Consider the following 23036-nt stretch of genomic DNA (forward strand, 5'->3'; position numbering starts at 1 on the left):
TGTTTTGTTTTGGAATTAAAAGTCAGATTCCTTACAATGTGTAAGGCCACTTTATATTCTCCAATTTCTTTCAGGATTGAATAAGAAAATGCTTAAATTGATTCAAAAATAGAAAAGGAAAACTAACAGATTGATACACAAGATGTAAAAAGGGAAGCATATGTTTTTATGCTGATTATTTGAGGATCTGATGCTGCGATTATTGATGTTAGTCCTTGGAAAAATAATAGTAAAAGAAAATCAAGATGACACCCCAAAGTTAATTTCAACACCTCCCCCGCCAATTCCGGCAATGAAACATTGGAACCCGCATGACTCCAGTTCAGCAACTACTTTGTCAACAACGGTGCCTGATAGCACTGATTAAAGCTAGTCAAGGAAGGGATACAAGAAACTGAGATTAAACAGTGTATTAAAGATACTTAAAAGCTATAAAATCATGATGGGAGGAGTAGGGAAAAAGTTTTGGTTTCTATTATTATAAAGACAATAAGTTATCCATCACCAGAAAATTGTCTTTTAATTACATAGAGTATCTAGAGAAAGAAAATTTGTGATATTTGAAGTAGATTGACATTGCGGGGAGCAAAAGTGAGTCAGATTGATAAAACAGAAGAATGCGTAGAGTGTCCTCCAAAAAATAAGTGTCCAAAAAATAGATGAATGCGTAGTGTTCCTATATCTTAACAAACACTTACAAGATATAAAAATAAAACAAATCAAGAAGTTTCCTCGTTTAACTTTCAACTAGCACTTATGCACCTCATGCACTTATTGATAGATTTCTGAATAAATAGTTACGATCCTTAACTTTTTTAGAAGCCTCCCCATTTAACCTCTCCATAAGTTCTCTCATCACCTAATTCAAATTTATGAGCTCCCTCTTTCAATTGAAAAACTCCTATTATAAGCTAAAAGTTAATCCAAATTAGGCCTATTTAGGGTTTTATTTTGCCTTGTGTATAGATACACAAACTGCATGCATATTTAACCAGGTAGCACATAAATATCATAACATCCAGGAAAACCCTTTTAGCAGAAAGTATCATGGTGTTTTTTTTTTTTGGAGGGGAATGAAATTGAGGGCAGGGGAAATAAGGAGGTAAAAACCCCTACCCTAATATTTTTATCTCACCTCAATATTTAGAGGATTTGAAGGAGAGGGAAAATGCTTGAAGTTTGTAAAATGTACTGATTAAGTTATCATTAGTCTGAATACTTAAACTTAATGGTTTTTATTTGTAGATGGTAAGACTATGATAGTATAGAACTTTATTTTCCCTCACCTCCCATGCAAACCAAACAAAAAAGAAGAAAACCAGAGATGTAATGGAACATTAGAAGCACAAGGAAGAGAACAATAAGTGAAGAGGATACATGTTGGAAGCAGTGTCAGAACACAACCCCCACCACCAGCTCCTGTCAATTTGGAGGCTAACTTATACTTCAATGTTGTTTGAAGAACAGTTTGTATTGTAGCATGACTGACCCCCATAGACTGGAGCAGACCTTCATTCATCTCCATTAGTTCTTCTATCTTCTGTTCTTTCTCAGTTACAGAGAGCTCATCTGGTGTAGGTGACTTGAGAATGGAAGTCAATTCATTGCTAAGAGAATCAACAGCACTAAACACAAAAGCCATTATATCTGGATGCCTTAGCATCCTCTCTCCAACACCAGCCACCAATGCTTTTGTGTTCCTCCCTACTTTGGTGTTAGTAATGAGCATTTTAAGTGGCACACTTGACTTCATATGCGTCAAGCTACCCAACTTGAAGCTGATAATGTTACCTGATAACGGTGGTAACTATAGAGTGAGTTGCAGATTCAATGACAGTAACTTACATATGTAAACAAAGTACACGATGATTAAACATTCAAAACAAATCACAATTTTAACATGATATATCTCCCACCAAACACTATTGTATATTTCTCAATTAACTTGCACAAACCAGTAGGTCATGACATTAAATTATTCCTCCAAGGGCCACATTGATTATAATTAATACTGGGTGAGACTATTAACAGACCAAGTAAAAGAGAAATACAGCTTGTTTCGATAGCTTTCCTTAACAACCAATAAAAAAAAAAAATATATCCATCCTCTCCAAACCCTCCTATTACACAAAGAGACAAGAACCCACCAATTATATTCCATTTGAATCTAGCCATATAAAAAGATTAAAATTGTAATCATCAGTAACAAGAAAAAAGCAGAAAGACATGTTCCATATAATATAAAACGGCAGTGGCGTACCGTATGCGCTTACTGTGTTGTCAATCCCAGAGGGCTTTCCATGAATGATCTTCTCTCCTTCAAAAGCCCATTGATTTACCAACTCAAGATCTTTCTCCCCAAATGAGAGCCATCCTTGATGGTTGACATGGAAAGAGACAGAGTCAGTATAAGCCAACAAGGCTGCCGCCAGCGCCACGCAAAACGACGCCGACGAACCCAATCCTGAACCCAGAGGAAGTTCAGAAGTGACAAGCACAGTAGCAGGCTTAAAGCTACACAAAGAGCCAAACAGAATACATGAATAAAACACAGAGAGAGAAAAGGATTTGAATTCTGAAATAGAAGAAAAAATGGATAGAGATTTGGGACCCTTGAATGGAAGAGTACAGCCAGAGAAAGGCGGAAACACCAGAGGCGAGTCCAAAATTGGCCTCTGGAATATTAAGGTCTTGAACGAGTGCGGCAATTGCCTTGGCATTCTCGACAGAGCATGAGGTTGGCGTGGAAGATAGCTGAGGAAAGGATGCTCTTATTCTGGTGATTGGCCACGAGAACTCCAAAGCCGTCTCCTTCAGCTGCAGTTTCAACGAATCTTGGTCGTCTATTACACAAATGAATCCTAATCGAATCAGAATATGAACCTCACGCAATTCATGAAAATGCATTTGGCATACCTGAAGGAGTGGAGAAGCGGAGAGAAACGTAGGTGTATAAGTCAATGGAAGAGGCAACAGCGGTGGATCCATGAACCACAGCATGTTCGCCGCTCAAGATAATTTTCCCCGGAGCTCTGGATTTAACCTCCATTCTATTATCTCAATTCATTGCTTCTTTCTTCTTTCTCCGCACACTTTTCAGCATTCAACCAATTCTTGCCCTCATGGTTGGAGAACTCCAGGGAATGAGGCAATGGGCTCAGTAATCATTTTACAAAACGGCTATATTAGTCATTTTATATTTGAAATTTATTTTCAATTAAAAAAATTAACTACGGTACCCACTTTTTATTTGCACATGGAAAAATAAATGTACAAAACAAATCTAACATCATTATAATTTATATAAATAATAAAGATCAATTTATAAACTTTTTTCACAAAAACATTGAGTTTTTCTACGCGAAGGGATGCGAGGATAAGACTTCGTATATCTATCCTACTCAAATGCCACTGTGAACATCAAAATAGTACAACAAATTAATGTTGATGTTATCCCTTTAATTTTTGGAGTGTGTTTTTTAGATGAGTGCATACCATAAAAACATAAAAATTAAGACAAAAAATAGTTATATATAATGTCCTATGCACTGTCAATCTATTTGTGTTTAAATAATGAAACTGATATTAGTAACATCGTCCTCGTGGATATAATAGAGAGATGATAGCAAGCAATAAAATATAAGGCCTAGGTAAATGAGATTGTCATTAACCAAATAATTGAGGATGATACATCAAAACACCATTCTCTCTCTGTTAGCAAGATGCAAAAGTATGAGGGAATTGAAAAAAATTGCGTGGGCTAATAGTCACAACCCCAACTATTAAAAGCATATTAGTATGAGGGAATTGAAAAAAAATGCATGGGCTACCCTTGAGCAAGCTTATTGACTTCTGTGTAGATTCATAATTTGGGGACATCAATAATGCAGACTTAGTATTTCGCCAAATTGATGCCCCTAGCGTTTACATTTGGAACTCCATGATACGAGGTTTTGTTAACAATCACAATCCAAGAATGTCTATGCTTCTGTATAGACAATTGATAGAAAATGGGTATTCCCCAGATCATTTTACTTTCCCATTTGTACTCAAAGCATGTTTGTGCAATTGCTGATCAAGATTGTGGAAAATGCATTCATTGCTGCATAGTGAAATCTGGGTTTGAAGCTGATGCCTATACTGCTACTGGGTTACTGCATATGTATGTGTCATGTGCAGATATGAAGTCAGGACTCAAAGTGTTTGATAATATTCCCATTTGGAATGTGGTTGCTTGGACTTGCTTGATTGCTGGGTATGTGAACAATAATCAACCATATGAAGCTTTGAAGGTGTTTAAAGACATGAGCCATTGTGGTGTAGAACCCAATGAAATCACCATGGTGAATGCTTTAATACCTGCGCTCGTAGTAGAGACTTTGATACTGGACAATGGGTGCACCAGCACATTCGTAAGGCTGGTTATGATCCCTTCATGTCCACATCTAATAGTAACATCATTCTTGCAACTGCAATTCTTGAAATGTATGCCAAATGTGGCAGCTTCAAGATAGCAAGAGACCTGTTCAACAAAATGCCTCAGAGAAACATTGTTTCTTGGAACAGTATGATTAATGCATACAATCAATATGAGAGACATAAGGAGGCACTAGATCTCTTTTTTGATATGTGGACTAGTGGCATTTATCCTGATAAGGCTACCTTTCTGAGTGTGTTGAGTGTTTGTGCCCATTTGTGTGCTCTGGCATTGGGACAAACTGTTCATGCTTATCTGTAGAAAACCGGCATTGGGACAGACATTTCCCTTGCAACTGCTCTTCTTGACATGTATGCCAAGACAGGTGGGTTAGGAAGTGCACAGAAGATTTTTAGCAGTTTGCAAAAAAGGGATGTGGTGATGTGGACTAGCATGATCAATGGTTTAGCCATGCATGGTGATGGAAATGAAGCATTGGGTATGTTTCAAACCATGCACGAGGATAGTTCTCTAGTCCCTGATCATATTACCTACATTGGAGTTTTATTCGCATGTAGTCATGTTGGACTGGTTGAAGAGGCTAAAAAACATTTTAGGCTAATGACAGAGATGTACAGTATAGTGCCAGGAAGAGAGCATTATGGTTGCATGGTTGATCTTTTGAGTCGATCTGGTCATTTCGGAGAAGCAGAAAGATTAATGGAGACAATGGCCATACAACCAAATATTTCCATCTAAGGTATATATCAGTCAATTAGTATAAATGTCATACCATAATGCGTGTCTTTATTTATGTTATGTATCTATATAGATATATATTAATTTGTCTTCTATTTATCACATGTTTATATGATAAATAGAAGATAAATTTAGATTAATGTATTTTCACTCACCAATACATCTGTATTCTTACTATACTCAAATAGTTTCCATTATGAGTATTAAACCAATATCAATTTATACAAGCTAAATCTTTTAATCGATATTTTGGTCCAAGAAAATTTTTGAAATTCATTAGTTTTTTTATCTTTCTCAAAATATTTTCATCTTTTAGTCAAAAGTGGAAAACAATTTTGAACTTTATTTTGATTATAAAATATTGTGCTCTTTTATATGGCTGCCAGATTCATGAAAACTTGTGTTGCTAATCAAGTGAAAGAACGACTAACAGAACTGGAATCTTGTCAAAGTGGAGCCCACGTTCTTCTATCTAATATATATGCAAAGGCTGGCAGGTGGGAAGATGTAAATGGGACTAGAAAAGTTATGAAGCATAAGAGGATTACAAAGATAATCGGTCATAGTTCAGTTGAAATGATGCTGTTAAGCTAATGGTCACAACAACATTGGTTTGTTGTCTCAAATGATGTAAGTATTGATTCTTGGATTAACTGCAATTGGAAAGGAGTCCGAAAGGCAAACAAAGAACTTATGCTTTGTCCACGGGGGCATTTCTCCAAATCCTTTCAGCTGCCTTCTCAGTTGGTACCCCGTCTATTTTCTGGTGATTTTGGCACTGATAAAGAATAGTCATGAAAGGGAGACATACACGATGGCAAAGTTTTTTCTGATTAGGATCCTTCCTTTTCTTCCACCAGTGAAGTTTATATAAATTGATCCAAATTTATGCAATGTCAAATAGATGAGATTCAGAATTAAGAGCGGTAAAATTTTGTTTAGTGTCTATTTCTTTTTTCACTCAATGATATACTACTAACATACACGCTCTGTACCATGGTGTGATTATTGACCAAGATTAACCTGGCTTGAGCTAACTGAACCAGCTACTACAACTTTTTCCATTTTTGGTGGTGACCTAACCTTGGTTGTCTATTTCCAGCTAACCATGCGTGGTTCACCATCATGTTGGGAGCACCACATACTTGCAATTATCATTATTTCCTCGATTGAGTGGCCCCTTTCCGCTTTTTCAGTGCCGTTATCTTTACGTGATTTTCCATTTTCATGATCACCCGTGATTTTCCAATGGCAAATTATTAGCTTCTTTAAAAATATTTTGGGTAACCTTGACTTGTGAAGCAAAAAAGACCATGAAGCAAAACATGCTTTAACTGTTAATTGAAAAAGTGTTGATTTAACTCAGAAAAATACTAACAACACATTCTTCCTATATCACTCTTAAAACCATTCTTTATTATCTATTAAAACTTATTAAAAATCACAATTTTGTAAGTGCTACACTAAAAAGTGTGTTTGGTAATATACATTTGTAGTGAAAATGCTCAACCTCCATACACACTTCTTTCTCCCCTTTTATTCTAATGGGTGATGGTGTAGAAAACGATGTAGTTTGTCGGCGGAATTATTAATATGGTGCATATCATAAAAAAACTGTGCAAATGTGTTCTTGCACAACTTGTACGCAAATCATGTGACAACTCAATTTTCCATCAAAGCGAACCACAGATAGGTATGGGTAGGTATAACAAGGAACTGAAGGAAGCCCATAATGTGAATGAAAAAGATGGGATATATTTTGGGCGCATGACAAGTTTAAACTCAAGTAAAAATCCTGCTATGCACCAGTAAATAAATATTATCATCTGATGACCTGTAAATTTAAACATGAAAAATACCATTTTATCCAGCTAAATCAAAGATAAGGTTAAGTTTTCCCTAGCACATTATCTACATATGTTTATAGTCTGCATTGCATGTAAACTATCAGCTACAGCTTCTGCTCGCAATGTAGTATGGATCTTCCCAACCATTCAGTTTGACATTCACAACTGATTCCGGTGCCTGGTTATCTGCAAGCCAGGAAATGTAGGCAATATCAGACTGAAAGAACTGTGATCCATAACAGTACAGGTAAAAATATAAAGATCACTTAAGCTGATCAAGTAAATAAAAAAGGGTAGTACAAAAGGCTAGAGATATGATACATGTACAACAATTATTACAATAATTTATAAACATCATTTTATGTCTATCTCTTCCTATCATCATTTATTACATTTAAAAATTTTCTCTCTCCTCTCACTTTTCTCCCTTTCTCTTTGTTGTAAGATTTGTTGTACAAGTATCATTTCTCAAGGCTATATGTATGTTTTTTTAACTATGAATAGTCTACAACAGAATAACATTTAGAATCCATTAAGAAAAAAGAAGAAAAGTGGAATTGAAGGCCTCCAGAATCAAATTTTACTGCAATGTACTGAAATATGCATTTCAACATAAAATTTAATTCAAACCTTAGACAGATAATTAAAAGGAGTAAGAGAGCCTAAAGTTCACCTTAATTTCCACGACACATCAGCTAATGTTCTGGGGACGACTGTCGTTGGTCTGGTGGCTGTGGCCACATTTGTGGTGCCATGTAGGGGTGAGACTGCTGAGCATACATGTTTGGGTCCATCACAGGCTTACCCATTATAACACCAGCAGCTCCAACTTGGGACGCATGCTGAGGCGGCATGTAGCAATATGGAAGGGCATCAGCAGGCCCTGCAACAGGCATTGTTCCTCTTGGGATTGATGCAAGCACTTCATCTTTCAAGTCCTCACGAGGCACAATGTCAACCAAGAAATCAAAGATGTCAGTCCTTGTGATTGCAGCAGCAATATCATTTTTTTGAAGTGTTCGCCTTTTGTTCTCTTCAGTGTGATTCCAAGAACGCAGGGTTAACTCTAATATGAACATTTCACATGCCCTTGCAAAGATGACTGGTGCTTCGGCTGATATCATCCTAACATCCTCGTCAGCCTTCATAATCTTCTTGATCCTTGCCAGGGGAAGACTGTGGTTCTTGAAATCAGTAACCTTCTCAATTTCTTGGTACTGGTTTGACCAAAATTGTTGGAGCTGTTGCTGAAGCTGGTGTTGTTGTTGCTGATGAATATGCTGATAAGCAAGTTGATGCTGTCCTAGCTGAGCTCCAGCAGGTGTGGATTGAATGGTACCAACTGATGTCACAACAGACCCCGGTGGCCCAGTTATTTGGCCTGGCTGATATGGGTTAGAACCATATGCTAATTGAGCTCCACTACCAACCACCCCCATAGATGGGTTCTGGCTATGCCCTTGATGATCCATTCTGTTTCAGATAAAATCAAACATGCAATGACATGAGTGCCTACACTTTACACAACCAAAATAACAAACCATGCAATCATCAAAGTAAATTTTCAATATATTAGTGAGTATACCATGATAAAATATTCAATGTAAACGTGGAAGGAATGAAAATATGTGCCTCTAATGCGGTGCTCTCAATCATGTGATGGAAGATGACATGAGCTCCATGCAAGAAAGAAACAGGCATATCTTTTTCTTGATTTGCACAAAGCATTAAAGCATGAGACTATTTGCACAAAGCACTAAAGCAGGCAGCTATTTGCACAAAGCATTAAAGCAGGCAACTTTGGTGCCTAGAAACACCCATGTGAAAGCAACACAGGTGGCAAAACCAACAGTTTAGAAAGCATACTAAATAAAATTTTATCAACAAATCTCTCCCCCACCCAAAGACCAAAATGCTTTCCATTTAAGAAGAGCATCATATGCCTCCAAAAATACAGGACAACCACCCAATTCAACTAAAGAATCTCATGGTTCACATAAGAAAATATATCTGTTAAGAAATTTATGGCACAACAAAACATCCATCATCAAGATTTCCGGGGATTTTAACAACATGCTTGATTTTAACAAGGATTCACAAAAAAAAAAGGAGCAGCTTTTAATTTCTCTGTTTTCTAACAATTAAGATCAAAGAGAATTCTTCAGCTCCAAGACATGTCAGTTTCACATATGCGAAATTTCGCCCAATAAAATCAGTCAAAGGAACCACAAAAAGATAGAAAGAAAAAAAAAAGCAACAGCAAATGGAATTATGGGTGGCAATAAAAATTATCCCCCCAAAAAATAAAATATAATAACGGATGAACAAAAGCATGGAGACCACGTTACAGTAAACCTAAACAAATGCAGATGCATGAACAAAATCACAAATACATATACACGGGTAGAGCAAGAGTTGTTACTTGTTACCTTCCCCAAAGGATGATGCAGCGCTTCGCAAACACTGAGAATCCAGAACCTGAGAAGGGATCAAAAGGGGAAAAAAGAGAAACAAAAAAATTATCAGAAATTATATTTGATTCAAAGATCTATAGCATGAGAATTGTGCTGGGTCGGGCACAAGAAGCAGTTTTTTCAAGTGTGAAAGATTCCAAAGTTTAGAGCAGACAAAAATTTAGGGTTTCAGAAGAAAAGTAAGAAAACAAAAGAAGCAGAGCAGAGCAGAGCTGAGGATTGACGATGTTTTTCTTTGGAACGAACCTCAGACAGCGAAGTGCGAGAACAAAAGCTGTGTGATCGATTCTGACTAACATTGTCGGACCTAACTCTTATATTGGCAAGTTTTTTCAATTTTTTCTCAATGACGAATTTACCCTACTCATATTCCTCAAACCCAGTGTGACATTCCTTTCTCTTGAGATTATATAAATTTAGATCTTCCAAGTTACTTATTAAAGTCATATGCGTCATCACAAAAATCTTTCTTATATTATGTTAGTTTTTAATTCTAAAAATTTTATATTATTTTTTCAAGATTTAAACCATTATTATAGTTTTATTCAAAATTGAATTGAATGATTGATAAAAAAAAATAATTTATGAACAACTTATATAACTATCAAATCTTTATAATATTAATTTTAATTACAATATAGAGATAGTATAAAATTTGTTCCATTGTCATCTTTTTGTGTGTGAATTTTGTAATTCTTAATCAAAAGTGAAACAGTGTATTTTGCAAATCATTTTAAGAGCAGTAGGTTATAAGTTATTTTGACTAGTTTAAAAATTAGTTAAATTAAAACTAGAGCATCTTGTGTTTTACAAGATAAAATAGAAAACAAAAAAGAGAAAAAGAAAGTAAAAGGGAGTAAGCAAAAAAAAAATGTGAAAAAAAAGGCTAACAATACACTGGATAGCAACAAGTGACTGTGTGTGGACACATTTTATATTACTGCACACAAGCTTGTTTGATATACAATTTTATGTTATTATAAGACGTGGAAGAACAATTTAAATTTCAAAATAAATGAAACTGATGAAGATTCAAAGAGTTTTTTTAGAAATTTATTATGTTTTAAATCTTTAGAATTTTATTTAGATTTAAATATATTATTAATTTGTTTTAACTTATTTCAGGAATTTATTTTGTTTTAAAGATTATGATATGATAATATTTGGATTTTTTATTGCTATTTAATTCTTTATATATAGAGCCAAAAAAATAAAAAATTATATATTATGTTTCATTTAAGATTTCTTGGAACTGTGAGTAATTATGTTGTGTATAGGAGTTTTTCCAACAATAATATTAAAGTTATGACAAGGAACAAACAAAAGTTTGAAATCTCATTGTTTAATGGAAAAACAATTTTTATGATTTGACAATCTATCATTCAAGACCTTTTAGTACAAAAAGGTCTTGATCTGGCTTTAAAAGATGAAAAGTCAGTTGTTATAGGTGAAAGGGAATGGACTTAAATACAAAGGAAGGTTATGACTGAAAGTCTTGTGGGAGAAGCTTGAGAGCATTTATGCATCCAACTTGTTGAGTAATTGTTTATGTTTTAAGATAGAGTTGTATCAACTCAAAATAGAGATGAGAGGAAATCTTCATGATCACATTAACAATTTTAATAAACTAATATGTCAATCGTTGAATGTAGATGAAAACATATTTGATGAGTAGCAAACAATGTTACTATTGGCTTCACTACCAAGATCCTACAAACCTTTGGTTCATACAATGCTTGTAGGGAGGACAACATTGAAGTTGGATGGTGTGACCGCGACTTTAAGAGAAAATGAGAGAATGATGAAAGATGAAAGTATTGACAATAAAAGTCATGTACTAGTCATGTAACGGTTTTAGTAAGGGAGAAATCATTATGAAGACAACAAGATGGGAAAAAAGGAATATCAAAGTCACAATGTCATCCAGAACAAGATAAGAGTAACGTGGAGTGTTATTACTGTAGAGAGAAAGGTCATATGCAAACAATGTGCCCTTAAACCCAAGAGGACTTGAAGAATGGAGAGCTATGAAGACAGATGATGACTAGTCTGAGGCTAATGTGATCCAAAATTTTGAAGATGAAGACCTATATTTGACAACTACTAAGGAGGTTGTTAAATCAAAATGGATAATAAATTATGCTATTTTACAACACATTTTAGAGATGGAATGATGTTCAATACTTTAAATGAAAAGTTGGATTATTTCAACTTAGAAAATGGTGAGAAAAAACATAATTCTCAATTTAAATAAACAACTTAGGTATGTTGATTTAAATTGGGAATGCAAGATGTACAAGGGGATATACTTGAAATTGTGAGGATAGAAAATTTAGAGAAACCTTTGCTACTTGGAAGGACAAACTTTGAAAAGATGAAATTTTCTAATGAGGTGGTTATTTAGAAATTTTAATTGAGGAAGGAATTGTTAGACAACAATTGAAATTTCAAAATAAATGTAACAAACTCTAAAATTGATTAGAATCTCAATAAGTTAATCTTCTAATTAATAATTTAGATTTTGTTAAAATGTGCATGCGTGTATATGTTAAAGATGTCATCCTTTAAAAAAAAGATATTATCAAACTAATTAAATTGTTTGTTTTATTATTTTATCTTCATAATTGAAACTAACTTTATGTATTTCTTTTATCAAATGTGAGAATTCTAAATTTCAAAGGGAGACTCGGGCATCTCGTGACCGCTTGGAGAAAATAAGACATTTTACAGCATAACATATGGAAGAGAGCGTCTTTTAGTGAGATCTGATGCCCTATTTTTTTTCTATTCTCTGGAATCGTTTCTCTTTCAATTTCACTTCATTGTCTCTTCTTCTATCATGAATGTGAAGTGTCTCACGTTTAGAATGCGTTTGAATTTGCATTACGTTTAGTAGGCACACGTTTCGATGCATGTATTGTGAGAAGCTACAGTTTGAAGCTTTTGCTTGAACATCCGTTTGGGAATTCTCAAAGAAACAAAAAACAAACACACTAAGTAAATGTTTAAATATATAGATTAAAAAAATTGAGAATTTTAGATGAAAAGTTAAAAAAAATATATTGAGTCCTTTTATTTTAGATGAAAAGTAATGAATGAGTTAAAAGTAAAACTATAAATCCTTTTTATTTTGAGTGAGTCCTTTTATTTTGGATGGAAGATAGTGTTAGGCAATCCAACGAACAATTGATAGCTCCCACATTCTTTAATTTATTTAAAGATTAACTAAATTATTTTCTAAAAATTACTAGTTGATTTTTTTTTAAAAAAAAGAAAGAATACCAATAAAATAAGTATTATTTAATCTTGTACATTTTTTCCCCTTTTACGAAAACCCGTTTAATTTTTTTATTGTTTGTCAACTTCAATAGATGGATGGTAATCTTTTTAATGTGAAATTTGTGCGAGTGGCATCATTCTAAGGGCAATATATTGCCCTTTCGCTGAAACAGAACCGTTGAACAAGTCAGTGAAGATATGATTATAGGCAGTGTTTTTCAACTCCCAAAGGTCAAGAGACCAAAAACAGATGAAGCCCTTTCCAAGATAGAAAACAAGATACGAAGCTAGTGGCATAGGTCTCTCCCCTCCCACCCCAAAAACCCTTTTCCCCTACTTTTTACCCCATTCAGTGCGGACTTTTTTATACCTATCATGAACTTTTATTGGCAAACAATTATTCGAACCTCACTTGCAATGGCTAGGGTGCCACGTTTCCAACATTCATCTAGCAGCCACTTTGGTGGAAAGATTTGGAGTTCTTTTCCAATAAATAAATATATAATGAGTATGAAGAAATACTTTCCATTTAGACGTTAGAATAAATTACGAAGAAATTACAAGAAAGGTTATGAGTCTTCTCTTATAAGGAAAGATTAAACTCTATTGAATAAAAAAATATGTTTTACAAGAGAGGTCAAGATTAAACCTGATTTCAAAGTAGTTTTTAAAGAAACTTTACGCGAATTGAACCACATGTATAGGTTAAAACGGCCTTTTAAGTAGTGGCTTAATAGAAGTCTTGACTAGCATTTAATTGAGGGCTCTAAGGTTATTCTAAAGAATTAGTTTTCTTTCTATATATAAAAAAAAGTATTTTCTCGCTTAACTTACTTTTCTTTAGAATAGAAGCTGGAGAAGAATAGAGAAGATAGAAAACAAACATTTTAATATTTTATATATCCTCAAATTTTTCTCTCCAGGATGAGAAACAATGTGAAAATTGATGTAAGGTTTGCAAATTTATAATCACACCTCTCAATTTATTTTTAATTTTCTTAAGTTGAGGCGAGGTCAAAGAGTACCAACAGATTTTGATTTAATTATCAATCATGTCTAATTGGAAAAATAGGCTGAAGAACTGAGCCTAACATCGGTGTAGGTGTGCGTGTACATGTGACTGATGCGAGAGTTGTGAAAGTAAATCGCACGAGAATCTTTATTCCTAAATTGTTGGTCATATTCTTTTTTTAGATCTTGAAGAAGCTATATTTTATCTCAAAACTAATGTCCGGTTTGATTTGGTAGAGGAGAGACAAATGAGGAACTATTATTTCAGTTTGCAGGGGATTTTTACTTGTCATGGAGAGAGACAAATAAGGAACTAGTATTTAAAAAAAAGTATTTTCTAAATTTTAAACAAACATTTTTATTCTTATTTTCTGTTTTCTTTTAAAATGAAAATAAAAAACACTTCCATCAAGGGCCACCCAAAAGTACAATTAAGCTAATCATACTTTAGCCCATTTAGAACTACTCATCCTAGCTTCTTATTTATGAAATGGAAAAAATCTAACCCATATATGACATGCCAAAACATTTTTTTATAACTGATTAAAAGTACGTTCAATATAACTAACAGTCAATCTCAGCTTAGGTACCAAACCAAAAAACCAATGAAGTTACAGTAGTAGGAGTAAAAGAATTGTGAACAAAATATGTAAGCACTGCATTGGGACATTCTGGACTGCTTTGGATTGTAAAACAATATAATAAATTCCTGTGATCAGGACCCAACTAAAAATTTGTGTCTAGCCAAACCCAATGGAGATACCGAAAAACTCTTCATGATCATACGCTATGTCGTCAATTTTTTACTACACGTGTTGAATTCTTCCTTCAATAATGCCATCTATGTGGATTTTTAGTGTTAGGTTTGATTATTAATATCTACCCTGAAAACATGGCTATTACTAAACTCACTGCCGTAAAAGCAACATAGATGCCTACCAGACAGAAGCCCCAAAACCTAGGCACTCTGAATCTGCACCAAGTGATCACCAAGAGAGACCCCATAAGGCTTAAAAGGAGGAATACAAATGCCATCACTCTAGGATATATATAGCAGTTCCAAGGCCAACAAGCATGTTAAACATTGGTCCCGGCCATTGCCACATCAGCATCAAGATCTCCCACTGAATTTCCCCATGCCAGCACCGTGAGACCCTATAGGATGATTAAATGGCATGAATGAGTTGCAGGCATACAAGAGGGCTAGCGGACAAAGTGCAATATTGGCCCATGCATAAAATCTGCTCCATTGTGATGGTGCTGGTTGAGGGATTGTCAATCTCATGAGAGTTTTGACAGGAAGCTCCCACGTTTTAGAAATCTCTGTATGCAGAGCAAGAGATAAAAAAAGTCAGGACAATCTCAAAGTACAGAAATTCAACTATATTGTAAAGAACTAGAAACCTACCCAAGCAATGCATAAAATTGCCCATATTGTTTTTTACACAAGAATGATTAGCTACATTGTGCTGAATCATTTTTTAAAGAGTTATGTGAAATATTATGTGTCAAAATTAAGTAGTTATCATCAAATCAAATTAAAGGAATGATCATATCTTTCACAACAATTGTTAATCTAAGTAATTCAACATGTCTTTCAAAAGTAAAATAAAAAAAATCAGAAATAATTTTGATTTTATATCAAAATCTTGAAATGTTACCTGCTAGACTTGACTCAACGTTTACCAACATAGGGGATCAATTGCCTCCCCCCAACCCCCTCCCCTCAACGTCAATGTTTAATGACAAAAGGTTCAATCTGGTTAACTCCACCATATTAGATCACTTTCATTCTTTTCTGTGATGTACACTCTCAAGAAACCATTTCATCATCCCCAGTGCATTTTGAAAGCAGTTAGTCACCGTCTGAAGGTGTCTGGTGTCCTTTTATTAAATTTTGACCATCTTGCTTAATGTCGTATCAACTACTTAGTTATCAAGACAAAATCATATCACTCAGTAAAAAATATCACCCTGAATGGACAAAATCTTTTGTCTATACATAGCTATAGGTTTCCCTATCTTGTATTTAAATAATCTGGCACACAAGCTTCCAATTGTATCTCGTTCCCTTCCAAATTCAAACACACTTTCCTATCTAAAACTTCTGAAACATGTCATATTACCAAAAACTGAATACAACAAAGATTACATGTAGAAAAATAATAACAAGCAAAAGGATTTAACGTGATTCAACACCTCTTGCTTACGTCAACGGAACCGTCTCAAAAAGTATTTCACTATCACAATAATGATTACAAAATTGTAACTCACTTCAAATAGTGTATCACTCTACAAACTCGAGTACCTCACTCAATGGTTACAAGAAATTATAACACTCTCATACAAAAAAAATTTCTCTCGACAAAGTGACTTTGTTTCACAATCTATTTTCTCACACACTCTCTCTTTATATGTTGTTGTTTTTCCAGTAAATCTTTTTTTTTTATTTATAGTGAAAATTGTCGCCATCTATAATAAATAAGTTCTCTTAAAAGTTGAAATATGCATCCATCAACTAAGATTCATCTAGTAAAATGCAATCTTACACTTTGTATTTAAGTCACATAAACCTTTGTGACAAAAATCAATTCCTAATATACATACATCTTATTTTTTGGTTTGGAAGTCTACAATTCAAACAATGAATTCTGAGGATGAAAAAACATTAAGTTAGAGCATCTGTGATATGAATAGTGTAAAAAAACAACAAATTATGGTGTCGAGAATTTTTTTAGTAGTCACTCACTCCTAGTTAAACCCATTATCCCTAAGAACTACGTGAATTCATCTTTTTTTATAATCAGGACTGCATGGTTTTTAGGATCCTTGAATAGGTTTGAGTTTACTGCTACTTAATATGAACTATGGCGATTGACTTGATTTCATTTTGCGAAAAATTCGTGTCAATTACTATTAATTTCAAATTACTTGTGATTCTTCTTAAACATGATCATTTTCTTTTTTCGAATATAATTAATTATCTAACTCAAACAATAGATTATGGTGTCGAGAATTTTTTTAGTAGTCACTCACTCCTAGTTAAACCCATTATCCCTAAGAACTACGTGAATTCATTTTTTTTTTATACATTCACGCAATCTGCAAATCGAAATCATTTAATAAAATTCCGACAAAACCAGATTTTATCTCAACTTAAAATATACATTTAAATTTGAATTACTCAATTTTAATCTAACAATTCTAAGGTTAATATGTGAATTTGGTAACTGCTCCAAATCCATTTCCGTGCCTGATACTGGTGTTTGGTAGAAAAACATGTGGACTTTGTTCTAAGTTTAAAGTTTAATAATATATTAAGGAAAAATAAAATATCGGCACATAACATTAAAGAGCATTACATTTCAATACTAAAAAAACGAAAGCAAAGTACAAAATTGCAAAATGCGGGAGAAAGCTGTTATTTACTTTTTCCAGGTGCAGAGAGGCATCTTTTATTCTTTGTTTTCGGTACTAGAGATGTCGCTTTTAATTACTAGAAAACTGAGAAATTATTTCAAACTTTTCCAGGCAAACACTACCCAAGTATTTTTAACAGCTAAAGGAGGGTTCATTATAGCATAAATATATTTTCTCCGGAGGAATTAAAAAAGTTCAGACCAACGCTTGAAAACCACTAGCAAATTTTGAATGTTCAAGTATTCATTCATGCGATATTGATTTCACTTTCCAAAACACAAATTCCCTTCCTCTTTCTAGTTCTTTGAACCAACCTTCTATATTCGTTATAGGAAAGGTTAAAGTTACAGCAAAAAGCTTAACATGAAGGGCATCATCTATATTCCTGAGGCAATCGATAACCTGGCATGACTATTTTATCAGCAAACATTTTGCCAGTCTTCGGCATAACATGCCAATGCATAGTCAGGTTATATTCTTTGCCACGCAAATTGCTCCCCTGAACATGAAAAAATAGAAAATTTGAGCCCTAAAGAAATCTGAAGCAAATCATATTGGTCACAAAGTCCTCCGAGAGTTGTATACCTGGTCGATGAAGCGGTATTTATTTGATGTATGAATCCAAAACTTTGCATGCTCTTTAGAGGGAATGATACCATCCCATAGGGATATCTGTAAAATGGCATTTCAAGCACCTAAGCAACATACATGCATACACAACATATACCAAAGATGGAATAGATGCATCATTATATGCAATGGCACAGCTATCTGAGTGATATGAATAGTATAAAAAAACTCAGAACTCGGGAGCCACTGCCTCACCCATGAAAATTCAAGTTCCACTAGCACACTATTACTATGGCTTCCTTTTATTCTTTCCTTTATAAAAACAAGCTGGCAAGCTTACAATTTAAATGTTCATATTTCAAAAGTAAATGCAAACAAACTAATCAATTCATACCTGATTCAAGGAATTCTTAGGAGTTTCATACTCAGCAGCTAGAAAAACAAAAACCTGCAACCATACAAAATGACACAAAACTAAGTCCAAGGACAGCACTGAAATTTCTAGCTACCAAACAGTTTAGAATAATTGACTAGAAATAAGGAGTTCATGGGTATGCTATATTAAGCAGCCCCAACATTTCCATAGTAATAAAAATATATATTTCATGAAATGAAACAAGATATAACAATAGGTAAGGAAATTTAAACATTAAGGAACGTATTATGATAGGAGACATAGAGCAAACAAGCACACATTTGCTTTGGATTATTTTCAAGAAATAATATTTTTTTTCTCCAAAAGCTCTCTCCAAGAGTTTGGGGGGAAAAAAAAGCAATTATTTCATTCTTCCCTGTCCTACAAAGAGCATCCATACTTTTCAGAGGCAAAGGGAGAGAAGACAAAAAAGATTATAATGAAAAATCCAAATTAAAGTCAAGAACCTGTTTTGTGTTCCATGTGAAAAGGGACTGCAAGTCTGCGGAAATATTCATCGTCATGCTGACCTGCAAGAAAAGAAAGACTTCCACTTCAGACTTAATAATGAATAAAGATGACATTACGATAGGAGAGAAAAGGATTACAACAAGCTGGTTTTTGACAAAATATGATATTCACAACATAATATCTTATGCAGTTTTCAGAGCACGAAACATGAATACAGTACATAATTTGGTAAAACTAGGTGTTCTTCTAAGCAAATAGCACAATACAATTATAAATTTTACCATGCAATAATAATTATATTGAAAAATCTATAAAATAATAATTATATTGAAAAATTGCTAACTAGAACCATCACGATGCTTCCGATTATTTCTCTCTAAGTTCTTGACTAGTTTCAACCACGTGAATATCACTTGTATATGAAATAATAATTATATTGAAAAATCTATAAAATCGGCATAGATTTGGAAACTTCATAATTAGGTCTTCACCAAATACACATTTATTAGTCAGAAACATAGGTTAAACAGAAGAAGAATTTGTCAGCTAAACCATCAATCTCAATTTTGGTTTGGACAAGGCATTGATAATATTTATATTGAAGATGTGCCACAGATCTGTTCTGCTCCTTAAATTCCTTAAATAATCCTGGAAGAATCTGTAAAATTATTGTTTGCATATACAGTTGATAGTCTTGTAAGTTGGAACACGAGAATGGTATCCTAAAGAACGTAAATGGGTTGAGCTATTCCTCAACTATTCAAGCTCAACCCGTTAAATATAATCAAACTTGTTTGTTTTACTAAAACCAAGCTCAAGCTTAGCTTTAAATTCAATCATATAAAGGATCTAAACACAAGCTACGTGACTCAGGCTATTACTCAGTAAATTGTAATTCTGTCTAGAGAACAAAGAACTACAATTAGTTCATATATTCTTTCACTCTCTTTCACTTAAAATATTTGCTGTATCTTCTAACATGAAAATGTCTACTAAAAACTAAATTACTAAATTTTAAAATACTTTGAGAAGAGATTTGATAAAGGGAAAGAAGCTATTCAAGCTATAGGCAAACTACAAAATTTCAAACAAGTCAAGCTTTTGCCTCGATTACAAAATTGAGATAAGCTTGAGCATTTATCTTCTTTTTTTTTTTTTATGCAAGTAAAGACAGAGCTTCAAGTGGTCAACTCTACTCATTTTCAAATACTAAGCAGCTTTGATTCGTGCAATTCATTTACAAGTACTCCTCCATGTCATTTGTGTTTGCTTGTTCAAACTCTAGCCTATGTGACATAACAATATATTTGATAGGAAGTATCCTGTATGTCATGTTTTAAATGTATTTACTTGCAAGCAGCAACTAAGGATCATTCAATGATAACTTTGTCATGTTTAAGCATTGAAGGCAGAGTTAATACGATGTTTCCTACATCAAAAACCTATACCAACTGCAATGCAAAAACTTCAGTTGTTTGTTACATGAGATGATAACCATAAACCTAAAATTGCAGAATAAACTGCCCAAGCATCAACATCGATACTAGGTTAGTAACCACTCAAAGATAAAACAGAAACAAATACCATCTGTGATATAATTGAGTTTAATTTTGATACAATGTCAACTGTTAAGATTTTTAGGGTTTTACTAGCCAGCCAATTAAGAATCACCCAAAGTATTAACAGAAGTCAACAAAATTCAATTTGACGGCAGTCCATGATATAACGAAAACCAACAAAAATTCCAAGGTTTAGGTTTAAACACGATCCTAAATCTGAAGGAGATTGCAGACTGAAATAAGAAAAAGTCCTGCAAGACCCATCAACGAACCAGGATGTTGTGTTTGACTAGGAAAACAAACAAACAGGAATTACCTCGTCGTTGCCATTGGGTTGTTTCTGAAACCAGTTGATGTTCAGAACCTGCGTCCGGAGACACAAAGAACAGCGAGTAAAAAAAGGGGGCAGGGGAATGAAAGATTGATCAAATTGCAGATCCGTAAAAGTGAACTTAAAAAGAGAAAAGAGGGACCTGGACTTGTGCAGAGGGAGTGGGGGTGTTGAAGTTGTCGGATACAGAAGCCATAGCGCACATAAGCGCCAGAATGGTTACGGCAAAGGTTAGCAACGCGTTGGCTCTGTAGCCGAATGAATGCATTTTGAGGGTTGGACTGCGCTCTCTGTGTTTGATCAAAAGAAAGAGAAAGAGAGCGACACTGCTACTAAACTAAGCAGACAAGGAAAGGAAACGCTCTCTCATTCGATGGAACCACGTATGAAATCTTCTGTCCTCACCAATTATATAGTGCCACGTCAATTAAAAAATCCACGTCACCGTTTTATCGAAGGAGTAACGCCGTTTACAGCGCACGGTGCTGCCTCGCCTGATTTCAATCAAACCGTACGACGTTGGAGCCATACTGGACTGTGTCGTGTTGGGGAGGTTGCAAGCCGTTACTTCTCTGTTTGGTAAAATAAAAAAGCTGCCGTGGAATGCCACTCTCTAATTTTGGGAACAAAAGATTTTGCCGTACAATAAAAATGTTTCTTATAAAAAGAGCAGCTTCTCTTTTGACATTCTCATTTTCTTAAGCTATCCCACACCTATATATAAGCCAATTAAAGTTTTGTATCTTTTTTAAAAAAAATCAAAATAAGGGTGCCAAAGTAGCATAATACGATCGTTGCTGTCGTTGTTGAAGTGTATATATTTCGTTTCACATTGTATAAATCAGAAGCTTAATTATATTATCAATTTCCGGACCTAAAAATCAATGTACTATGATTGAAAAGTGTTACATCCCATTTTTTAAAATAAATTTTAAAAAATTATTTAAAAGTAAATAGAATTTTAAAAAAATTATAAAATTTTTATAATTAAATAAATAAGGAGAAATAATTTTATTAATTAAAATAATGATTTGAAGGGAAATAAAATAAATATTTTATTTATTCATTTGATAAGAAATAAAATAGAATTTATTTTTATAAAATAAATAAAAATAGAGTAAATAAAAGTTCTAGAGTACCCTAGCTATGTAATAGGTCATTCTTTATCTGTGCCTCCCTTCCTCTCAACTCCATTTTTTTCTTGTTCCTTTTCAAAATCTTCTCTTTTTCTCGCATACACTCAAACTTATCTCATTAAAACAATAATCTCGGACTCGTTGTTAACCATTGGATCGTCTTTAGATTTGAACATGTGGTTTAGAACTTATTTTCACACATCCACCATTGATATTTTCGAGATAATGTTTGTGGTGTAAGAAATGTTCCCCTTATTGAATTTTCTCTTTTCTCGCATACATCCAAAATTTGTTCCAATAAAACTATGATCTCATACTCGTCAATCGTTGGATCATCGTGAAATTTGGAGACCCCCTTTGAAATCCATTTTTGCACATTCTCACTGTTGGGATTTGTGAAATCATGTTTTTCTCGAGAGAAATTAGTATCGCACATTGACAGTAAAATGGAAACTACAATCTCTTTTTCTTCTCTCTAACCCTTAGAAACCCTAACAACGCAAATAGAGGGAAAGTTTGAGAAATCTTATGAAATTGCTAGAGATGTCGTTATCACTGTTGTACTACACACGTGAATTCGCTTAGAGGTAAGTGATGAGCATATCACAATTGGGGTTAGAATGAACATGTGTAGGGATTCTTAGGGGATTAAATTGAGATTTATCTTGGGATGTTTATTGAATTATAATTTTTCCTTTATGATTATAAATATGATATTATTGTGTTTGACGGACTAATTGATGTCCTAATGCAAATTGGTTGATAAAATTGAGTGCTCTTAGTATTTTCGTGTTTTTAACCTAGGATCTTGATTCATTGATTTTGATATGACTGTGTAAAATTGTTTGAAGGGTTTTACTCCCCATGTTGTGAGAAATATTTTTGTATAAATTGTTTGTACTTTGGACAAGATTTTCTAGATTGGCATGATCAATTGTTATATTGAGATTATGGAATTGTGATTAAAATTGTGCCAAAGCGATAAATTGAATATGTGATCAATTGTGAGATAACATGCTGCTTTGAGATCATAACATTGTTATTGGGATTGAGTATAAGTGCAAAGTTGAACGTGCATTATTTTGTGAGATACACATAAACATGTGATTGAAAATTGTGACGTTGTGATATGTTAAAATTGTGGACATGAAATTTGGTTGTGAATAAGTGTGTGATTAACACTTGATGTGACAATACTTGTGTTGTGAATTTTGAATTATACAATAACCCGAATGGTGTTTACCTTGAGAAAAATATTTATGCGCAGTGTCAAAGTGAAAACTTAAGATTCCTAGTTAGGAACCAAAAATGTCAAATTGTAGCATAATGTGTTAAACGTGTTTAAAA

The 23036-nt window shown here is 33.8% G+C and overlaps 3 protein-coding genes and 1 long non-coding RNA gene across 6 annotated transcripts; 1 reads left to right on the plus strand and 3 right to left on the minus strand.

Moving 5' to 3' along the window:
* Window positions 1-111: 111 nt before the first annotated feature.
* On the minus strand, window positions 112-3181 carry LOC100810739 (mevalonate kinase). 2 transcript variants are annotated; one of them, XM_006604762.4, is made up of 5 exons: window positions 2917-3181; window positions 2612-2843; window positions 2261-2514; window positions 1378-1791; window positions 112-359 (listed from the first exon to the last, which is right to left on the minus strand). In XM_006604762.4, exons 1-5 carry the CDS (start codon window positions 3047-3049, stop codon window positions 241-243), a joined length of 1152 nt encoding a protein of 383 aa, XP_006604825.1. In that variant the 5' UTR covers window positions 3050-3181; the 3' UTR covers window positions 112-240. The 2 variants fall into 2 exon arrangements, with proteins under 2 accessions (XP_006604825.1, XP_006604826.1); XM_006604763.4 differs by having other exon boundaries at window positions 2612-2817; window positions 2917-3152.
* A 197-nt stretch (window positions 3182-3378) lies between these two features.
* LOC100811285 (uncharacterized) lies at window positions 3379-7074 on the plus strand. Its single transcript, XR_001386612.3, has 2 exons — window positions 3379-5177; window positions 5563-7074. It is a non-coding gene; the product is annotated as an uncharacterized lncRNA (long non-coding RNA).
* NF-YC14 (nuclear factor Y transcription factor) lies at window positions 6911-9873 on the minus strand. Of its 2 annotated transcripts, none has more exons than NM_001362784.1 (4): window positions 9744-9787; window positions 9453-9501; window positions 7697-8496; window positions 6911-7209 (listed from the first exon to the last, which is right to left on the minus strand). In NM_001362784.1, the coding sequence occupies exon 3, from the start codon at window positions 8493-8495 to the stop codon at window positions 7719-7721; it is 777 nt and encodes a 258-aa protein (NP_001349713.1). In that variant the 5' UTR covers window position 8496; window positions 9453-9501; window positions 9744-9787; the 3' UTR covers window positions 6911-7209; window positions 7697-7718. The 2 variants fall into 2 exon arrangements, with proteins under 2 accessions (NP_001349713.1, XP_014627411.1); XM_014771925.3 differs by having other exon boundaries at window positions 6912-7209; window positions 9446-9501; window positions 9744-9873.
* A 7566-nt stretch (window positions 9874-17439) lies between these two features.
* LOC100499788 (uncharacterized) lies at window positions 17440-20855 on the minus strand. The gene is given in 6 exon segments (NM_001249129.2): window positions 17440-17706; window positions 17793-17879; window positions 18172-18225; window positions 18660-18722; window positions 20539-20586; window positions 20696-20855. Coding segments are annotated over 6 exon segments (504 nt in total). The 5' UTR covers window positions 20822-20855; the 3' UTR covers window positions 17440-17580.
* Between the last annotated feature and the right edge of the window lie 2181 nt (window positions 20856-23036).

This window comes from Glycine max, chromosome 19 (assembly GCF_000004515.6).
Source record: "Glycine max cultivar Williams 82 chromosome 19, Glycine_max_v4.0, whole genome shotgun sequence".
NCBI classification, from domain to species: domain Eukaryota; kingdom Viridiplantae; phylum Streptophyta; class Magnoliopsida; order Fabales; family Fabaceae; genus Glycine; species Glycine max.